The sequence below is a fragment of the Arvicola amphibius genome, chromosome 2, assembly GCF_903992535.2.
Source record: "Arvicola amphibius chromosome 2, mArvAmp1.2, whole genome shotgun sequence".
NCBI classification, from domain to species: domain Eukaryota; kingdom Metazoa; phylum Chordata; class Mammalia; order Rodentia; family Cricetidae; genus Arvicola; species Arvicola amphibius.
The window spans coordinates 97,898,541-97,917,569 of record NC_052048.2 but is presented as its reverse complement, the minus strand read 5'-3'; the positions used below and the strand labels follow the sequence as shown (position 1 = coordinate 97,917,569).

The 19,029-nt window shown below is 50.1% G+C and overlaps 1 protein-coding gene across 3 annotated transcripts in view; it reads left to right on the top strand.

Annotated features, from left to right (window-relative positions):
* Positions 1 to 19,029, top strand: part of Greb1 (growth regulating estrogen receptor binding 1) — a 67,732-nt gene that overhangs the window by 28,624 nt on the left and 20,079 nt on the right. Inside the window, exons 10-21 of one of the 3 annotated variants that reach the window (XM_038320047.1) lie at positions 1,013 to 1,363; positions 2,682 to 2,810; positions 3,544 to 3,672; positions 4,476 to 4,589; positions 5,691 to 5,871; positions 7,370 to 7,565; positions 8,739 to 8,875; positions 10,079 to 10,418; positions 11,534 to 11,649; positions 13,178 to 13,374; positions 14,305 to 14,409; positions 15,450 to 16,075. In XM_038320047.1, the coding sequence (XP_038175975.1) occupies positions 1,013 to 1,363; positions 2,682 to 2,810; positions 3,544 to 3,672; positions 4,476 to 4,589; positions 5,691 to 5,871; positions 7,370 to 7,565; positions 8,739 to 8,875; positions 10,079 to 10,418; positions 11,534 to 11,649; positions 13,178 to 13,374; positions 14,305 to 14,409; positions 15,450 to 16,075 (2,621 nt within the window). Of the gene's footprint in view, positions 1 to 1,012; positions 1,364 to 2,681; positions 2,811 to 3,543; positions 3,673 to 4,391; positions 4,590 to 5,690; positions 5,872 to 7,369; positions 7,566 to 8,738; positions 8,876 to 10,078; positions 10,419 to 11,533; positions 11,650 to 13,177; positions 13,375 to 14,304; positions 14,410 to 15,449; positions 16,076 to 19,029 lie in introns of all 3 variants that reach the window. The other 2 variants (XM_038320046.1, XM_038320045.1) reach the window with 2 other exon arrangements.

Genomic DNA, 19,029 nt, shown 5'->3' with positions numbered 1-19,029 from the left:
AAGAAAATACAGGAACTTTTGAAAGATGTCCGATCTCATTAGTCGCTGAAGAGAAACACATGAGCAATGGAACATGTCATTTTTCTCAGTACCCAAGAGATGGTACCCATTGATGCTGCGAGTTCTAGGGCTAGGATTGTCACACCCATCACACTGGGGGAAAGCTGACTTTTGAGAATTCAAGCCCAGGCTTTCAATTCCCGTGATAAACACCATGGCCAAAAGCAACATGGGGGAAGAAAGGGTTTATTTCCGCTCACAGTTTCACGTTCCAGGACAGGGACTGATGGAAAGGCCACGGAGGAGTGCTGCTTACCGGCTTGTTCAGTTGGCTTTCCTGCACCATCCAGGGTCCCCTGCTTAGAGGTAGCACCACCCACGATGGGCGGAGTCTTCCCACATTAGCCACCAAGGAACCGCCTAAGCAGGTTTGCCTGGCAGTCAGGGCCAGTCTGGCGGTCCTATTTTCTCAGTAGAGGTTTCTTCTTCCCAGAGGATTCTAGCTTGTGTCGAGTTGAAATAAAACTATCCAGCATGCCTAGGAAGTAACACAGGACACCTCAAGGCATGCACTTCAGGTGTACCTTGAAGAAATACAGAAATCTGCAGTAGCAACAAGGATGACCAAATGGCCCCTCCAAGAGAATAATTTACACACCCATCGGCAGAGCTGTGCAGGGAGACCATAAGATATGGAAACCTGATTGTAGGGTTGATGGTAAAAAACCAAGTTGAGTACCCACAATCCTTATGGTAGATGGAGAGAAATAGAGTATTTTGTTTTTCTTTGTGGTTCTTTCGAGATGGCGGGTTGGGGGCTGACTTCGTTTTATGTTCTCCTCTGTTCTCCAATCACTATTTCAGGCTGTGAGATTTTAAGCATGCCCAGGTAATCTCAGCTGCCCATAGCATTGGTGGCAAGCTGCCTGTGCCCCTGCCGAGCAGACGCTGATGTCATCTCTCGCCGCCCTGTGTGTGTGTGTGTGTGTGTGTGTGTGTGTGTGTCTTGCAGCTGCTGATCAGGTGCCGCTGATGGAGGACCTGGAGCAGATCTTTCTGCGCTCCTGGCGTGAGTCACACCTGACGGAGATCAGGCAGTACCAGCAGGCACCTCCACAGCCCTTCCCACCAGCCCCCAACACTGCAGCCCCCGTGACTTCTGCACAGCTGCCCTGGCTGGCAGGCCTGGCTGCCAGCTCTTGCAATGACAGTGTGCATGTCATCGAGTGCACTTACTCCCTGGCTGAGGGTCTCTCCGAGATGTTCCGGCTGCTCATCGAGGGTAAACTCTCTAAGACCAACTACGTGGTCATCATCTGTGCCTGCAGGAACGCCGCCATCGACTCCTGTATCGCTGTCACAGGTGAGTCCTGGCCGTCTCTCGGCCAATGAGAGAGCCATGCTGTGGATGCATTACCCAGCCTCTCGCCTTGGTGGGCCCCCCTCTTTTGTCTTGGGGGCTTTATGTTGCAGGGCAGTTAGTACCTTAGCCCATGTTGGTGGCTTTAGAAGGGAGTCTTGGTCTCAGCTGCTCATCCCTGGAAACATGCATAGTTACAGACATTCCGGCGGTCAGTAGCTAAGTTAGCAATGACCATTTGGCCTCTGGAGAGACTGGGCCCACCTTTGCAGTCTGGATTGCCCTGGCTATACAATTTGGCTTTAAGAAGTCCACTTACATCTCCACTATGGCCCCCAGTTATTTAGGGATCAGACTGAGATAAGAAACAATGATCCACATTGTGGGTTAAAGTATTAAAAATTTCTCTGAAAGTCTACTGTGTGTGGCCATTGCTCCTGTGGCTGAGATTCAGGATGAAATGTTGGAGGGAGTTTCCTTGGTAAGGTAAGCACCAAGCACACAGGTTCTGGGGTGGCTTTTTTTTGATTGAATTTATTTCTATTTTATGTGCATTGGTGTTTTGCCTGCATGTATGCCTGAGCGAGGATGTCAGATTCTTTGGACCTGGAGTTGGAGACAGTTATGGAGCCATTGCCATGTGGGTGCTGGGAATCGAACCCAGGTCCTCTGGAAGAGCACCCAGTGGTCTTGACCATTGAGCTATCTCTCCAGCCCCTTTGTGGGAACCTTTAATGTTCCCAAATCGTATATATTTTCTTTCTTTCTTTTTTTTTTTGGTTTTTCGAGACAGGGTTTCTCTGCAGCTTTTTTAGAGCCTGTCCTGGAACTAGCTCTTGTAGACCAGGCTGGAAAAATCGTATATATTTTCAACCTGAAGTTTTTGTATGCCTTTTAATTAAAAGCACACCTTGTTCCTATGCAGCCTCTCAATGGCCACTTAAACCTAAACTTACTGTTCTTTATGAATTATTATTTTTCTGGGTTTGGGTCTCACCATCTTTAATAAGCCCATTCCTTTGTATGTGTGTGTCTGGCACTGTTGCCTGTGTTCTGTGAGGCCAACACAGCTGTTAGCCACTGGGGACCAATGAGGATGGTAGGTCTGGCGAGGTTAGGGGACTTGTGTGTGCCACACAGCTGGCACAGGCAGAGGCAGGCCCGGGGGGGTTTCTCTAAGTGCTTTTGACCATCTCAGTCCTTTGTTTTATCCCCGTCAGCCAGGATGTTGCAGGGGTAGGTCAGGCAGGAACCCTGTTGTCTGAGAACTCACAGTGATTCTATACTGAGGATCCAGCGACAGTCACCTTTTGTCTTCCAGGGAAATACCAAGCCCGGATTCTCTCCGAAAGCCTCCTCAGCCCTGCGGAATACCAGAGAGAAGTCCACTATGAGCTGGTCACGGGCAAAGTGGACTCCCTGGGAGCCTTCTTTAGCAGCCTCTGCCCAGGTAAGCTAGTGAGAGGCACGTGCAAGTGTGCACACTGAGAAGAAGCGCATGTGTGGGGTGGGGAGATTGCTGGGGTGCCCTCATGTCTGGGATCGGCTGCAGCTGAGCCTCTCTGCCTGAGCCCCCACTGCTGTGCACTGACGCCGCTCCTGCCTCCTTCCTATTGCAGCTTTTTGGCTGTCTGTCCGTCTTCCTGCTCTGGCTGTAGAGGTCCAGGGTCGGAGAAGAGCTTTGTGCTCTCTGTCTGTCAGTCAGTCGTCAGTATGTCTGTTTGTATATTTTTGAGACCTAGGCCTCAGGTGTGTAGCACACCCACCTCATCTTCTCAGGTGCTGGGATTAGACTGGGCCCTAGCACATGGCTCTCCCTGTGTTTAGAACCCTTTTTTCCCTCCATCTTTGTGGCCTATTCAGCCACTCAGACTCCCCTCCTCTCTCCAGCTTCTGGTCCCTCAGGACTCATTTAATGCACTCCAAAAAAGTTCTAGGGACCAATCTCTGCCTGGAAAGGCACAAAGTCCCCCCGCCTCTGTCCTCAAGTAGTCTATTTCTGTTTTCTCCCATCACCCATGAAGCCACGGTGTGATTCCCTCTTATGAATACAGTTCTGCATAGCAGCCCACACCTTCTCCACACATTACTTCAGGCCAAGACCAGACACAATAGCTGGTCCAGAGAGGTCTGCTGAATTTCTCTGAGATGCAAAACCCACTTCTGTTCTCTGTTTTGGGCAGAGGGTGACATTGACATTTTGCTGGACAAATTTCACCAGGAAAATCAAGGCCATGTCTCGTCCTCATTCACTGCTTCCTCTACCAAGAAAACAGCCGCGCTGGATGCCAGTGGGGTTCCCGTGTGCACAAGTGAGTGGCGGGGAGGGGCACAAACCTGCACAGTGAGTGGCAGAGGGAGAGGATGCAGTGGGCACCCCAGTGACAGAGGGAGTGGCTGCTGCATCGGGAATGCTGGCTCCACTGTGCGTGGGTGTGCGCAGTGAGCGGGCGTCGGCTGGAGTGTGCGCAGGCGCAGACAGAGAGGCGCAGAGCGGGTGGTCAGACTCAGGTGTGTTCACCACCTAAGGAGAAAACCTGCAGGGATGGGTCTAGAGTCTGCAGCATCTGTCTGGAAGTTTTGAGATTTTAAGGTTCCCGTGGTGCACCTAGAAGGCTTAAAATAGCCCTACTTGATGTGAGGTCGCCCTCTCCTGACATTCCTTTCACGCCGATTTCTTTTCTCTCAGCGTACTGTTGTAGTTGTTCATTCAGAGGAGGCTTTAAGGAGCTGTGACCATTTCTCTTCCTTCCACGGAGCGCGGTGCCCCTTCCCATGTCTAGCGTCAGCAGGCAGAGTTTACCACTACTTTTTGTTGCCTGAGTGCTTGCTTCAGACTTTTGAGGAAGGAGGAGGCATGTGAGGCTGCCCCAGGGTCTGGCTGAGAGGGTGCATGCCCTTGATGACTGTGACTGCCTCTCTTTCCTATATGGCTGTCTGTGGCTAGGCCTCCCTTCCTGCACATCTCTCTAGCTGAGGGTAGTAGCTGCCTGGTGTGCTCATCTGGGATCCCTCGGGGCTCTGGCTGCAGGTTATCGTCTGGAGCCAAGGGGCATCCGGCCCTTTCAGCTGGCGGTGGCACAGAAGCTCCTCTCGCACGTATGCTCAATCGCAGATTCCAGCACCCAAAATCTGGACTTGGGGTCCTTTGAGAAGGTGGACTTTCTCATTTGCATTCCACCATCAGAAGTGACCTATCAGCAGACCGTGTTCCATATCTGGCATTCAGGTAGGGGGGCCTTTCAAGGAGGAGGTGTGAGGCCTGAGGGAGGAGCTTTGGGGCCCAGGGGAGGAGCTTTGAAGCCTGGAGGAGGAGCTTTGGATTGGGGGAGGAGCTTTGGGTTCAGGGGAGGAGCTTTGAGGCTCAGGGGAGGAGCTTGAAGCCTGGAGGAGGAGCTTTGGGTTCAGAGGAGGAGCTTTGGGTTCAGCTCTGAAGGCCAAGGGAAGAGCTTTGCTCTGTCCATTCGGTTGTCTTAGTCACTGTTCTATTGCTGTGAAGAGACGCCACGACCACAGCAACTTTCACAAAGGAAAACATTTAATTGAGGTGGCCTACAGTTTCAGAGATTTAGTCCATTATCATCATGGTGGGAAGCATGGCAGCATGCAGGTAGACATGGTGCTGGGGCAGGAGCTGAGAGTGGAGGAGCTACACCTTGATCCTGCAGCCAACAGGAAGTGGTCTGAGACCCTGGTGTGGCTTTAGCATAGAGGAGACCTCAAAATCCTTCCTCCACAGTGACACATTTTCTCCAGCGAGGCCACACCTACTCTAACAGGCTGCACTTCCTAATAGTACTGCTCCCTATGATCTTTTGGGGGTCAGTTACATTCAAACTACCACACACAAGGATGTTGTTGCCATACTTCGCTGTGTGGTAGATGGAGCAAGTATCATTGTCGCCCATTTATTAGGGACCATAAAATATGTCCAAAGGCAGTTATTTTTCTCAAGATTAAAGATAGAACCAGTTGGCTTTTTGCTCTTTCTGTGACTGGCTGCTGTTAACGGGCATTCATATAGCCTATCTTACCTCCTCAGTGGCCTGAGATTGGGCCTGTGACTTGAACCTGAGATGGTTTTGTTAGGAGCTTGGGCCTTTCCATCTCTTAATCTTACCTCTTTGAGAGCTGCTGATTTAGGTGCTTGCTTGCTGGCACTCCTATGTGGGGACACTATATGCACAGCCAGACCTTTGCTCAGCTCTGTGGGCCCATGTTATCTCCACTGTATGCGTTCCTGCTGCTGCTCTCTCCAATCAGGGCTGGCCCATGTTGTGTTGGTGGTGAGTGAACCCAGGAGCTCCTGAGGTGTTCTGCTGTGTTGCAGGGGTTCTGCTGGAGCTGGGCCTGGAAAAAGAGCCTGTGACCAAGCAGAGGGCGGAGCAACACGTTCTGAAACTAGACACGGAGGCCCAGGCAAGATTTAAGGCCTTTCTGCAAAACTCCTTCCAGAACCCACACACGCTCTTTGTCCTCATCCACGACCACGCCCACTGGGATCTAGTGAGGTCAGACCTCCTGGTCTGTGACGGTGACTTGTTTCTCCTTGGGGATGAGGGCACCAGTCTTGAGCAAGTCCTGGGAGCTGGTGTTTATGAGCAGAGGCTGTGAGCAGTTTTCAGTATCGTAGGGCATGGCATCTCTGAGGTCCCTTGGTGCAATCTCTGAGGGCTAAGGGCTGAGTGCCACAGAAGGGGGGAGCATCGGGTGCAGTAGGGAGCCAGATTGGAGGTGATGGTGGGAGACCCAGACCTGGCTCCAAGGCTTCTGAGTACAGAGTGAGGCTGTTGGGAGAAGCCCTCTCTGCTGGAACTCTGTCCTGCTCAGGACCATGAGTGGTGGCTGGGTTGGCCCCTCCTGAAGGACAGACACTTTGAATCAACCCTAGATGTATGTGAGGTTGGTCAGCTGGAGATTGCTGGGAGCGATCTCTCTTTAGAAATTGGCCTTAGAGATGACCAGCTAGATGCTGCCTCTGGTGGACTTGAGAAAGTTTGTTTCTGGACCAGGCCAGAGAACGAGACTTTGATTGGCACCGACTGTAGCTGTTTATGGTTGCCAGGACTGGAACGGGTTTACAAATCTAGAGTCTGCACATGGGTTTGGAGGAATGGAGCATCCCACAATGGTAGAAGCCATTTTCTTTTGGTTCTTCATTTTGTCTCAGGTAGCTGCCTGGCAACCAGAAGATGAAGCACTGATTAGATTTAGGAGAGTGCCAGCCATTATCTTACAAAAAAAAAAAAAAATGTGGGCTGGGCCTGGCTGCTAAAACCCCAAGATCCAGAATGCTTCCCATTCCTTTAATGTTGTCCTCTGAACTAATGTAGAATTTGCTCTTTTATATTATCTTTGAATCATCTTAAGTCAGTAGGACTTTATTTGATCTTGTAGGTTTGTTACTACTACTACTACTATTTTATTCAAGGCAAGGCCTGGTCTCATGTAGCCTAAGCTGCCCTTGAATTTAGTACCTCACCAAGGGTGATGTATTTCCAATCTTCCTATCTCCACTTGCCAAGTGCTGAGATCCCAAGTGTGCACTGCCATGCCCTGTTTTATGTGGTGCTGAGAATCGAACCCAGGGCTCTGTGCATGCTGGGCAAGCAAGCCAACATCCTCTGCCAAGTTAGGAGGAGATGAGGAGGCTCATCTGGCCCCCGAGTCTCCTTCCTTCCTCACTCACATCCCCATCAGTTTTTTTGACTGAGAATAAGATTGGGTATGAATCATTGTTCTAGAGCAGACACACGGTGTCACGCAAGGGATTCACTGTAATTTCTTTCCTGATAGTTTTCCTGTGTGTACTGAAAGCTAATTGAGCCCCCGGCAGATCCCAGCTCTAATCGCCTCTTGTTTTTCTAGCCATGGACAGGGCTATAAGCTTCAATTATAGGTGAAATTGGGGAACCAAGTTAGACGCTTAATCAGGTGCCTTACCCTTGTAAGATCATCGCACAGAGTTAGTGATTCCGTTTAACGTTTCTCTTCTCTTCTCTCTCTCAGCAGTGCTGTTCATAACATCTACTCTCAAAGTGACCCCTCTGTGGGATTAGTGGACAGATTGCTCAACTGCAGGGAGGTGAAAGAGGCGCCCAACATCGTGACCCTTCACGTGACCTCTTTCCCGTACGCACTACAGACCCAGCACACCCTCATCAGCCCCTACAATGAGATCCACTGGCCCGTCTCCTATAGCAACGTGAGTGATGCTGGGCCGTGGTCTAACCTGTCTGCTTAGATTCTGAGACGCTGGCTTTAGTCAAAGGTCCTGTCCAGTTGGGAATGAGTGGGCTCCAGATCATTGGATGCTTGGTTTGACCTGAGTTTAGGTTTCTTGACTTTTTGGAGAAATATCAGAAGCCTATCCCTGGGTGGTCCCATCTTAAATGTATAGGCAGTATAGTTGGTTTGACATCTTCCCTGGAACTGAAGTCCCAGGTCTCAGAACAACATTCTGAGTGATTGTTTTCCTGACACCAGATGAAGATGCTGAAGATGGAGCGCTGGGAGACAGTAGAGGTTTGGGCTCCCCATGGATGGCTTAGTGTGCAGCCACATTCAGAGCATCTTCAGACTGAACTCACCCCCTCCCCCGGGAGACTTGTTTCATCCACCACCTGCCATCATTTATGAAAGTAGAAACCCCCACAGATCTGGTGATTTGAGAATTCTGCATGGCTGGATTCCAGCTGGGTAGGAATAAGCACCCTAGCATTCTGTATGTCTTCAGAATGCTTCAGCCATCCCAGGAGCTCCCAATGATACAGATATCTGGCTTCCATCCCATGACATCAGAATCAATATTTCTGTGGCACTTACCATGGGCCCTACTCTGAGTGCTCTATATCCATGAGTTTATGCAAAAGGACTAGAAGATGTTCTGATTTACATATGGAAAAATGAGAATATGGGGGAAGCCAGTTGCATAGGACCACTCTTGGGGGTGACCCAGGGACAGGATCCCTTAGCCCTGGTGCATAGCCACTCCGCTGTTTGAGAGCAGAGCTCAAACCTTTGCATTTTGGACAACCTCTCCTGGCTTTGCTCAGCTCAGGTTGAAGGAGTTTCTGCACTAATTTGGAAATCATTTTATGTGGATCTAAGATACATTAGATGAGTTTGAATTCATCCCTTCATTGCCCCCAACCGTGAAGGTCTTGGGGCCAAATGAATGGGAAGCTTGACTGGTGGGAAAACACCATCTTTGTTCTTTGCTCTAGGCCCAGAATGAGGACTGCAAAGTACCAACCACAGAACCACAGGATCAACACTGTTCAAAATGCCAGTCAAACGCAGTCCAGAGGCCTGGCCTGTGAACCCTAATTTGCCCTGTGAATGTGACATCTGAGTGACCGATGCTCTTGTGTTTTAGGGTGTGGACCTGTATCATGAAAATAAGAAATACTTTGGGCTCTCTGAGTTTATTGACTCCACCCTGTCAGGGCACAGCCTCCCCTTGCTCCGATATGACAGCTCCTTTGAGGCCATGGTCACTGCCTTAGGCAAAAGGTATGTTTCTCCTCAAAGTTACTAGACACACTTGGCAGCATCAAGTGTAAGTGGAAAGTGGGAGTCTGTGAATGCTCCAGGGAGCTCCAGGAAGGGTGTTCACTTCCCTCCCTCCCTGGGTGCCTCCGTCCTTCCATCTTCTGCATTTGAAGCACCTTGGGTTAGTGGCACTTCTGTCACACGGCTTCTTGGAACAGTGTAAACTTTACCTGCAGTGTCTGTTTCGTTCCTGTTAACCTGGACTTCCATTCTGGGATACAGTTAAGTCACTGAGAAGCAGCTAAAGACTTCCGGGTCTTCCCTTTAAGCTTTTTGGACAGCTGAAGAATGGTAGTTCATCTCATGCTCCATACCTCATCGCCCACAAGTAAAGCAAAGCCCTCGAAATGTCTTGACAACTCTCCACAGTTCGCGGGGTTTCCATGTAGATTGCGAGGATGGTGACTATTTTAACCATGTGTGAGCCCCAGCAGAGCCCCAGCAAGGAAAGTGTTTGAGGGCCTGAGTGTGGATCCCTAGCACCTACATAAAATGTCTGGGAGAGCAGTGCACATTTGTACTTCCAGTGTGGGAAAGTAGAAGAAAATCGTCACCGAGATCTGCTGTCTAACCAATCTGGCCTATCGGGGAGTTGTAGGTTTAGGAAGAGGCCCTGTGGCAGAGAAGTCATGATAGTGTGAGGGAGCTGGCTCCATCACAGCGACAGTCAAGAAGCAGAGAGAGAGAGAGAGAGGGGGGGGGGGAACACTGCTTTCCCCTTTTTAACTGAATCTGCGACTCCAGCCTATGGGTTGGTGCCACCCTCATTCAGGATGCCTCTTCTCTGTCACCTAAACCTCTGTGAAAACACGCTCATAGACATATGGAGGTCTGTGTCTCTGGGATGATTTTAAATCTTGTCAAATTGATAGTGAAGATTGACCATTACTCCTGGCTTCTGGGATGAAGTGCCTGAGCTAATGACAAACTAGGTAGGCATGTCTCTCATGCCTCGTACTGGAAAATGCACAAGTCATAGCAGCTTCAACAACCTATGCTTTTGTCTTCCTCCCAACTGGGCAAAACCAAGGAATTCCAGAAGTCCCCAGCAGCTAACCGTTACAGGTTTCCATCAAGTCTGTAACTTGGGAGTTGCCTGTGTCTTGGGTGGCAAGCATGGCCAGTCCTGGGGTCATGGGCATGGTCTTTTTGTGTTCCTTGTAGGTTCCCCCGCCTGCACAGCGCGGTGATCAGGACCTTTGTTCTTGTGCAGCACTACGCAGCCGCCATGATGGCTGTGAGCGGCCTCCCACAGATGAAGAACCATACTTCAGTGGAGACGCTGGAGATCACCCAAAACCTCCTCAACTCTCCGAAGCAGTGCCCCTGTGGTCACGGGCTCATGGTCTTGCTGCGTGTTCCCTGTTCGCCCCTGGCAGCTGTGGCCTATGAGCGGCTGGCCCATGTGCGGGCACGGTTGGCTCTGGAGGAACACTTTGAGATCATCTTGGGCCACCCCAGCTCCAGCATCACAGTGGGCAAGCACTTTGTGAAGCAGCTCAAAGTAGGTGTTGTGCTCAGGAGCAGAGGGCTATTCACCAAAGGATGACAAGAGGGGGTGTGGCAACAGGCCCTTGGAACCTGCCCTCCCTACCCCTCTACCTCTGCTGCTTTCCTACGTTCCTGTGTCCCCTAACACAGCCTGCAGTACCAGTCCTCTGATAGGAAGAATGTGCTTTTTTTCTCTTTCTGAGGCACCTTTCTTTTCCTTTGCTTTAACTGATGCTTATTCTTTGATAATTCAGCTCAACGACTTTCTCTTTTAGGAGAGGCATCGTATTCCATACTTGGGGGCCTCTATTCCTGTCTCCAGTGGTAAAGAAGGGCTAGATCTAGGTCCCTCAAAGCTGAGTACAGTACCTGGTCCCTTGTAGGCTCTTATTAAGATACACAGGTGACAGAAAATGTAAAAGGGGCAGAGAAAATTGATTGAAAGAATAAGTGGAAAGCCTAGAGGAAGGACATAGTCAGTATCACTGAAGAATCCAGGGAGAGATGTCAGGGACAGCTGGAGCCACCCACTGTCTTCCAGAGTATGGGCCACAGGGTATCCTCACACACCCGACCCCTGCTGTGGGAGATAGACAGGAACAGAACAGCCGAGGGCACAGTGACTCATGACATGCTTATATACAGAATAAAATTTTTCCTTTGTATTACAAGGTAGGTTGTGAGGGCCGCCAACTAGTGGACAGACATCAGGGTGTTCTAGAGCCAGGATGGTTAGGAAGTGGCCCGTGTTAAGTATGGATTGCACATTGCATGTCTAGTTAGTATGGTTATTTTTTTTACACTGTTTATTGTGTGTGTGCATGTACACATGTCGCAGATTGCATGTAGAGACCAGAAGATAACTTTTGAGAGTTGCTTCTTCCCTTCTACTGAGTGGGTTCTGGGGATTGAACTCAGGTCATAAGATTGGTGGCAAGTGCTTTTACAATTGAGCCGTCTCACCAGCACCAATTAGTGCATTTAATCCACAGTGGTGCCGTTGGGTCTTCTCGTCTTTCAGACAGGAAAAACCTGAGCTTCGCTGAAGCTCGGTAACAACCCCAGGAAGTAGCAACCCTGAGAGTCAGGCCTCACTTCTGCAGCTTGCCTTCCTTCTCCCATCTGCAGATGTGGCAGAAGATTGAGGATGCAGAATGGAGGCCCCAGACCTACTTGGAGTTAGAGGGCCTGCCCTGTATCCTCATTTTCAGTGGCATGGACCCTCATGGGGAGTCGCTGCCACGGTAAGTTGGGAATCAGGGCCCCTGAGGTCCCAAGGGATGAGGAGGGGAGGAGGACACCCCAGCCCCAAGTGCAGGGTTTCCTACTCCTAGTCAGCATGGATGCTATATTTGGGCTGGTTTTCCAGGGTGAGGTGTCTGAGGTGTGAGCAGTATTAGCCGTTTCTCAGAGGACACCATTGTGTGGGGGTAGAGGTTTGGAAAATCTGCAGTTCAGACTGAGGGGAAATGAACTCAGCTGGGGAGATGTCTCTGTTAGAGAAGACAGTGCCATGTAGGATGAGGACCATCATCTCCAGAGCTGGAGCCAGTGTCACTGGTACCTGGACCATTGTGGGGTCTGGTGTAGGAGGGGCTCATGATGCCATTCAGAGAGTAGGTTGTTAAGTACAAAGAGTAGATGCCACCTTCCTCAGTTACTGTTCTATTGGTGTGAAGAGACACCATGACCAAAGCAACATATAGAAGAAAGCATTTAATTAGGGGCATGCTTACACTTTCAGAGAGCTAACCCTTGATCGCCCTGGTGGGAAGTGTGGCAACAGGCAGGCAGGCATGGTGATGAGCAGTAGCTGAGAGCTTATATCTGATGTGTAAGTTGGAGGCAGAGGGTGAGTGAGACTGAGCCTGGCCCCATCCCCAGTGACACATCTCCTCCAGCGAACCACACTTCCTGATCTTTCCTAAAGAGTCCACCACTGGGAAAGAAACCTCTAAGTGTATGAGCCTCTGGGCGCCATATTAAACCATCACATTTCCCTACCTGTGTGTTTCTGCAGTTGCCACAGACACATGTCCATTGAGTGACTCCCTGGGATCTTTAGCTACACACAGGCACTTGGGATGGAAAGTCACTTGTCCTCCTACAAGGCGTGACTACACAGAAGTGACTGACTCCGTTGCTGTCATGTTCCTAACTTCCAACACAACATAGGGTCACATTAAGTGTGAATCGTTCAACTGAATATCTAGTTAGTAATTCAGTCTACAACAGTACATGTAGGTACTTATGAATATTCAGCCTCATTTTTTTTTCTGAGATAGTATCCTTTGTGTAGCCCTGGTTGTCCTGGAACTCGCTCTGTAGACCAGGCTGGCCTCGAACACACAGCGATCCACCTGTCTCTGCTTCCCAAGCTCTGGGATTAAGGCATGCGCCATCACTGCCTGGCTCAGCCTCCTCTTTAAAATGGGAAAAAACCCAGAGCCTCTAAGAAGCTGCACACCTCATCAGTTTCCAGCCCTAGGAAGCAGCGATGCTGAGGTTCAGTTCTCACTTTTTCCCATTCCAAAAATTCATGGTATCTTGATTACATGCCCCACAGGAGTAGATCCCTGGTAGGTGCCCTCAGAGACGTAGTGGGAACCTGACTTTGGTGCTCTGTGCTCGCAGTGGGGTTCTCCATGCATTGGAGCCCCATGGGCTGTGGTCTAACGAGGAAGGCGGGTGTGGCACCATCGCTCTGTCGGATAGCAGTAGAGCCTCCTGGCGGAAAGCATGCGACAGGTGAAAACCTTCTGTTCTCCCCAGGTCTCTGAGGTACTGTGATCTACGTCTAATCAATTCCTCCTGCCTGGTGAGGACAGCCCTGGAGCAGGAACTGGGCCTGGCTGCCTACTTTGTGAGCAATGATGTCCCCTTGGAAAAGGGGGCCAAGAACGAGGTCTTGGAGAGTGATGGGGAGAAGTTAAGCAGTACGGATGAAGATGAGGAGGCAGGGGTGGAAGGTGAGGGGGGCTGGCTGCACCTCTGTGTTCTTTCCTCTCACCCTCCTGGGCCATCCTTTAAACGTAACCACTCAGATTCAGCCTTATTTCCTTCTCTGTCATTCTGGTGTGGGAAGACGGGAATTCCTGTAGGTTCTTCTAAGGTCTAGAATTCTTAAAGAATAGGAAGGAAATGGTGATGTCTTAGGGTTCAAGCTTATGGTTTTGTTTTCAGTGCGGATAGATTCACTCCCCCGTCCCCTTTGTTGGAAATCCACTCACCCGGCATTAAACTGAACATCAGTGAAGGTTATGAGGGCAGGCCAGCATCACTTGTAGACTCCAAGAGTCTGATGCCATATTTTTAATATGACATGCAAATAAGAGCAATATCTGGCTGTGGTCCATAGTACAACAGGAAAGTAGAAACTAATAATGTAAATATGCTGTGCCCTTGGGAATACAGAGGGTAAAGAGAGAAGTGTAAATTCCTCTTATTTTTCTATCTGCTGACTGGGTAACACAAGGCAAGAGTGCTGTAGCCTGGCTGCAGCTTGTCCTATGAGGTTGCAAGGCCTGCTCACCAGGATCTTCTGTGTGGCGGCTAATTTTAGCATGAGTTTGACCATGCCATTAAATGATGTTTGTCTATGGTGTGGCTAGACTCACTGGCCTGTCCTGACCCACTCCATTCTAGTCTCCTAACTCCTTTGTGAGCTTATTCTAGCTAAGGGAGGTCTGTGCATGCATGTGTGCATGTGTGCATGTGTTTGTGTGTGTGCGCGCACGTGTGTGTGTGTGTGTGTGTGTGTGTGTGTGTGTGTGTGTGAGGTGCAGGATTTAAATGGCAGCAGGTGAATGAAGAAGCAAGAGAAGAAACAGGCAAAGAGGCGTGATGTCTTCACAACTTCTGAATGCCCGTCAGGGATGGTGATTCCTCTGTATCCGCAGGGTGTTTTGATGCAGGCTCTACCTCAGAGAAGAGGAGCCCCGTGAAGAGGGAGCGCTCCCACTCCCATGACTCAGCATCTTCCTCCCTCTCTTCCAAAGCATCTGGTGAGTCCCCACTTGGGACATCACACACGGGGCTGCCTCCCAGGTCAGAAACTGGGAAGAACATCCAGGGCTGTGCTGATCCCGGGCTTCCGGTCAGGACCCAGGGCCATGATGTTTCTGACTTCCGGTCAGGACGTGGAAAACAGACTCACAAGAATAGCCTAGAACTGAACTTGACATCTGAGATCTTGAAGCTAGGATAGGAATTTCGGGTCCAGCTGTTGCTGCTGGGAGGAGAGGACTAGTCTGCCCCTGGCTGCAGTGTAGGTCATAGTGCCCTGGCCATGTGGCGGTGCCGCTTTTGATGACCCTTCATGGACCCCTGCCTGAGGGGAGCAGGAGTCCTGACCAGAGAAGTGAACCTAGGAGGGTTCATGGGAGAAGCAATATCAAGAGCCCATGATGCCTGTACCCAGGAGGAGAGACTGTGAAAAAGTCTCCTGTGGGCACCAACCCCAAGAGGGCCTTGGTATCTGGGCTCTGCCAACACCCCACAGCCAGGAAATAGCACTACCTGTCTTAAAGTGTGCATCAAACTGGGCATTCATTATAATCTGGGAGTTGGAAGTCCTTCACCCGTCTCACATGTAGGATAGATTTAGGACAGTTGTTCACCAAAGGTTCCAGAGAACCTCGGTGGAAATCATGTTCCTGGGGAGGGAATAATTCATCCCGAGAAGCTCAAGGGCATATAGGCCTGTGTGGGGTTATGTGGAGCCTCGCTGCATTTAGGGGACACTGGTTTGTGGTCATGTGTGTGGAGAGCTCAGGGCCCATCAGGAAATTGGGTTTACAACCCAGGAGTGAGAGCAGGCTCTGTGGGTGTGGTCTACCACACAGATACACGTGCCCTTTTAACATCAACCTGGCACTCTGTGACTGAAGGAAGGTCTGGTTTGTGGAGGAGAGGTTGGCCAAATGTATGCCCACCAACTTTGCCTTAAATCATCCCAGCATTCCTGGGGCAGGCAGAGGAGCAGCTGTGAATCTGTGCCTGGTTCTTCCCAGGGCGCCTCCGACCATATTCCCCTCTCTTGCAGGCTCAGTGCTCTATGGTGAGTCCCTGGCTCAGCTCTCAGGACCTCCACAGGGAGAGCCTGCCAGGTCACCTCCACCCTGTGGCCCTGCAGAGGAGGGCAGGACCCCTGGGGAGATACCGCGGCTCCGAGTGAGTCAGGGACCTACTGCTGTCAGCAGACACAGCCCTGGGCTGGCCCCTCAACCTGATTCCAGCCTCAGGACTGGCCAGAGGAGCCTGCAGGTGCCAGCCGCCCCATCCTCGCAGCTGTCCTCCTCCTCAGGCTCATCGTCCACGTGTGCCGTGCCCACTGCCAATGTACTAGTCCTCCAGGCCTCGCAGTGCTCCATGGCCAAGGCCTGCCGGCAGCCACCCATCGTCTTCCTGCCCAAGCTTGTGTACGACATGCTCGTGTCCACAGACAGCAGCGGCCTGCCCAAGTCTGCCTCCCTCCTGCCTTCCCCTTCCGTCATGTGGACCAGCTCCTTCCGGCCCCTGCTCAGCAAGATGATGACATCAACTGAACAGTCCCTCTACTACCGGCAGTGGACAGTGCCCAGGCCTAGCCACATGGACTATGGCAACCGAGCCGAAGGCCGTGTGGACAGCTTCCACCCCCGCAGGCTGCTGCTCAGTGGGCCACCTCAGGTAAATGCCGTGCCTGCTGCCCCTGCGCAAGCCAGGCTTCCAGAGTCGCCTTTGGTTCCAGAGTGTCTGCTTGTTCATTTTGTGCTCCTTCTACGGATGGCCTTGCTTCCTTTCTGTGGGCGCAGTAGGATACCCTGATAGAGAGCGACTCGGAGAAGAAAGGATTTGGTTTTGCTCAGCATTCCAGGTTATAGTTCATCATAGCAGGGAAGTCAAGATGGCAAGAGCTTCAAAGCAATGAGTGCCATCCCACCCACAGTCACACGTGCATTAAAGAAATGTATGCGTGCCTAGTGCTGGGCTCGAAGTCGCCACTCTTCCGCAATTCAGGACCCAGACCCACGGAATCAGGATGCCCTCTTCAGGCTGTGTCTTCCCATATTAAATAACATACTTAGGGCCGGGCAATGGTGGCGCACACCTTTAATCCCAGTACTCGGGAGGCAGAGGCAGGTGACTGTGAGTTCGAGGCCAGCCCGGTCTACAAGAGCTAGTTCTAGGACAGCTAGGACTGTTACACAGGGAAAGTCTGTCTCAAAAAACTTTAAAAAAAGAAATACTTAGGCTAATCCCTCACAGGTGTAGGCACAGGCCAACCTGATCTAGACAACCTTCATTAAGACTCTCTTCCCAGCCAAGTGTGGTGGCACACGCTTTTAATCCCAGCACTGGGAGGCAGAGGCAGTGGCTTGATCTGATCCGTGAGTTCAAGGTCAGCCTGGTCTACATAGTGAGTTCCAGGACAGTCAGGGCTACCAGCTAGTGAGACTTTGTCTCCAACAACAACAGAAAATGACTCTCTTCCCAGTGTAGTGTCAAGTTGACAACTAAAATTAGCCATTACAGTGAAGACTCTTTCTGATGACCCGGAGTAAGCAGGTAGATGGGAAGGGTGGTTTCATCTTCCATCTCTTGCTAGGTTCCTTCCATTGGCCAATCCCAGTTTTCAAATCTATGTGTAGGGATGGCGTCTGGATAGGAACGTCTTGTAATTTCAGGCAGAGTCCTACCCTCACCCTTGTGGACAGTCTTTGAATATTTCTTCAACGGGAAGCAAAGTGACAGTTTGCATTGGAGAGTTCCAGTGGACAGTTAATGGGGCTCAGGGGGCTTTTTTTCGTGGATTCCGCTCATTCTCAGCTCACCATGTATCCAGCGTAGACCACTTTACCTGACAAATCCACAGAGAACAGAACTGGGAGATGGCTCAGTTGGTGAGGTGCTCACTGTGCAAACCCAATGTTCATGCCTTCAGCACCCACTGAAAAGCTGGGTATGGCCTACACACTTATCCTAGTGCCAGGGAGATACAAACAGGAGGACTCCTTGGGCTCACTGGCCAGCTAGGAGAGCTGCATTAGTGAGCTCCTGGCTCAGTAAGAGACTGTGTTAAAGAAAATAAGATTGGGGGTGGTGGTGCTTGAGGAGGGGCCACTTGTAGGTTCCTGGCTGCCTGTATAGCTTAGAGCCTAAATAATCACACAGAAACTGTATTAATTAAATCACTGCTTGGCTCATTAGATCTAGCTTCTTATTGTCTAACTCTTACATAGTAATTTAACCCATTTCTATTAATCTGTGTATTGCCACATGGCTGTGGCTTACTGGATAAAGTTCCAGTGTCTGTCTCTGGCAGGGCTACATGGTGTCTCTGACTCCACCCTTCTTTCTCCCAGCATTCAGTTCTGTCTTCCCCGTCTACCTAACTTCTGCCCTGCTATAGGTTCAAAGCAGTTTCTTTATTCACTAATGGTAATCATAGCATACAGAGGGAAGTCCCACATCAGGGGGGCAGTTGAGGAAGACAGCCAGTATTGACCTCTTGTCTTCATGCATGCTTGCACACTCACACATACACAGACACACTCACACACAGAACCCCAAGGGTCTGTGTGTCGCCTGTGGTGGACATGGGAGGAGGTGGGTAGCAAGATCTTTACAACTGGTCAAAGACTGAGAGGAGACCCTGGCGTCCAAGTGCCTGGAACCACATTTTGTTCAAATATCACCTGATTTGATCTTGCTTGTGTAGAGGTGTAGGTGCTTAGAGAACTGGAATTGCCTGGTGCTCAGGAGAGCACACTGACGGTTCTGTATGTCTCATGATCCACTTACCATGTTCTGTCTTCCCACTAGCAAGCTCCTCTCCAGGGATCCATCCTGAGAAATGTAAATGCACAAAATGCATGTAAGATCACTCATAGTAGTATTATTTATAATGATGAGAAATGACCCAGAATGAAAGTCCCCTTGCTAAGTGTTTAGCTGACTACACACATATGGGGATAAACGTATCCTAGAATTCAGCCACAAACGTTTTAAGAGGTCTCTTTATTTCGCCAATGAGATTTCTTTAAGAATCCTAACTTGTAGTCAACATGCCTCCCACATAATGTCATATTAATTAGGAAAGAAATCATTGTATGTTTGAGTATGTCTTGAGGGATCTTTCTAATTTAAAAAAAATCAGAAAAATGGAGTTGGGGTGATGGATCTCTTGGCATCGTCATACAAGCATAAGGACCTGAGTTCTGTGTCCCAGCACCCACATAAAAATCCAAGCATGGTGTTTCCTACTTATAATTACAGTACTGGGGAGATGGAGACAGGAGGGTGCCTGGGCCAGCATCGCCCAATTAGCAAATTCTAGGTCAGTGAAGAGACTACATCAAAAACCAAGGTGGATGGGGGCTGAAGAGTGGAGTCTTTACATGCATGCACATACACACACACACACACACACACACACACACACACACACAAGTGCATAAATTAACAGACATAAAAAGTAGAGAAAGGAACAGGTTTTCTAAGAGCCCCCACGTGTCTGTACCCACACAGTGCTGGATCTTACAGCTGTAGCCCTTTAACTCATTTAATAGATGAAAAGCAGGCTACTGGATTATTAATAAAATAAGCACATTGCAATGTGTCTATTGATCCTTGGTCCTTTT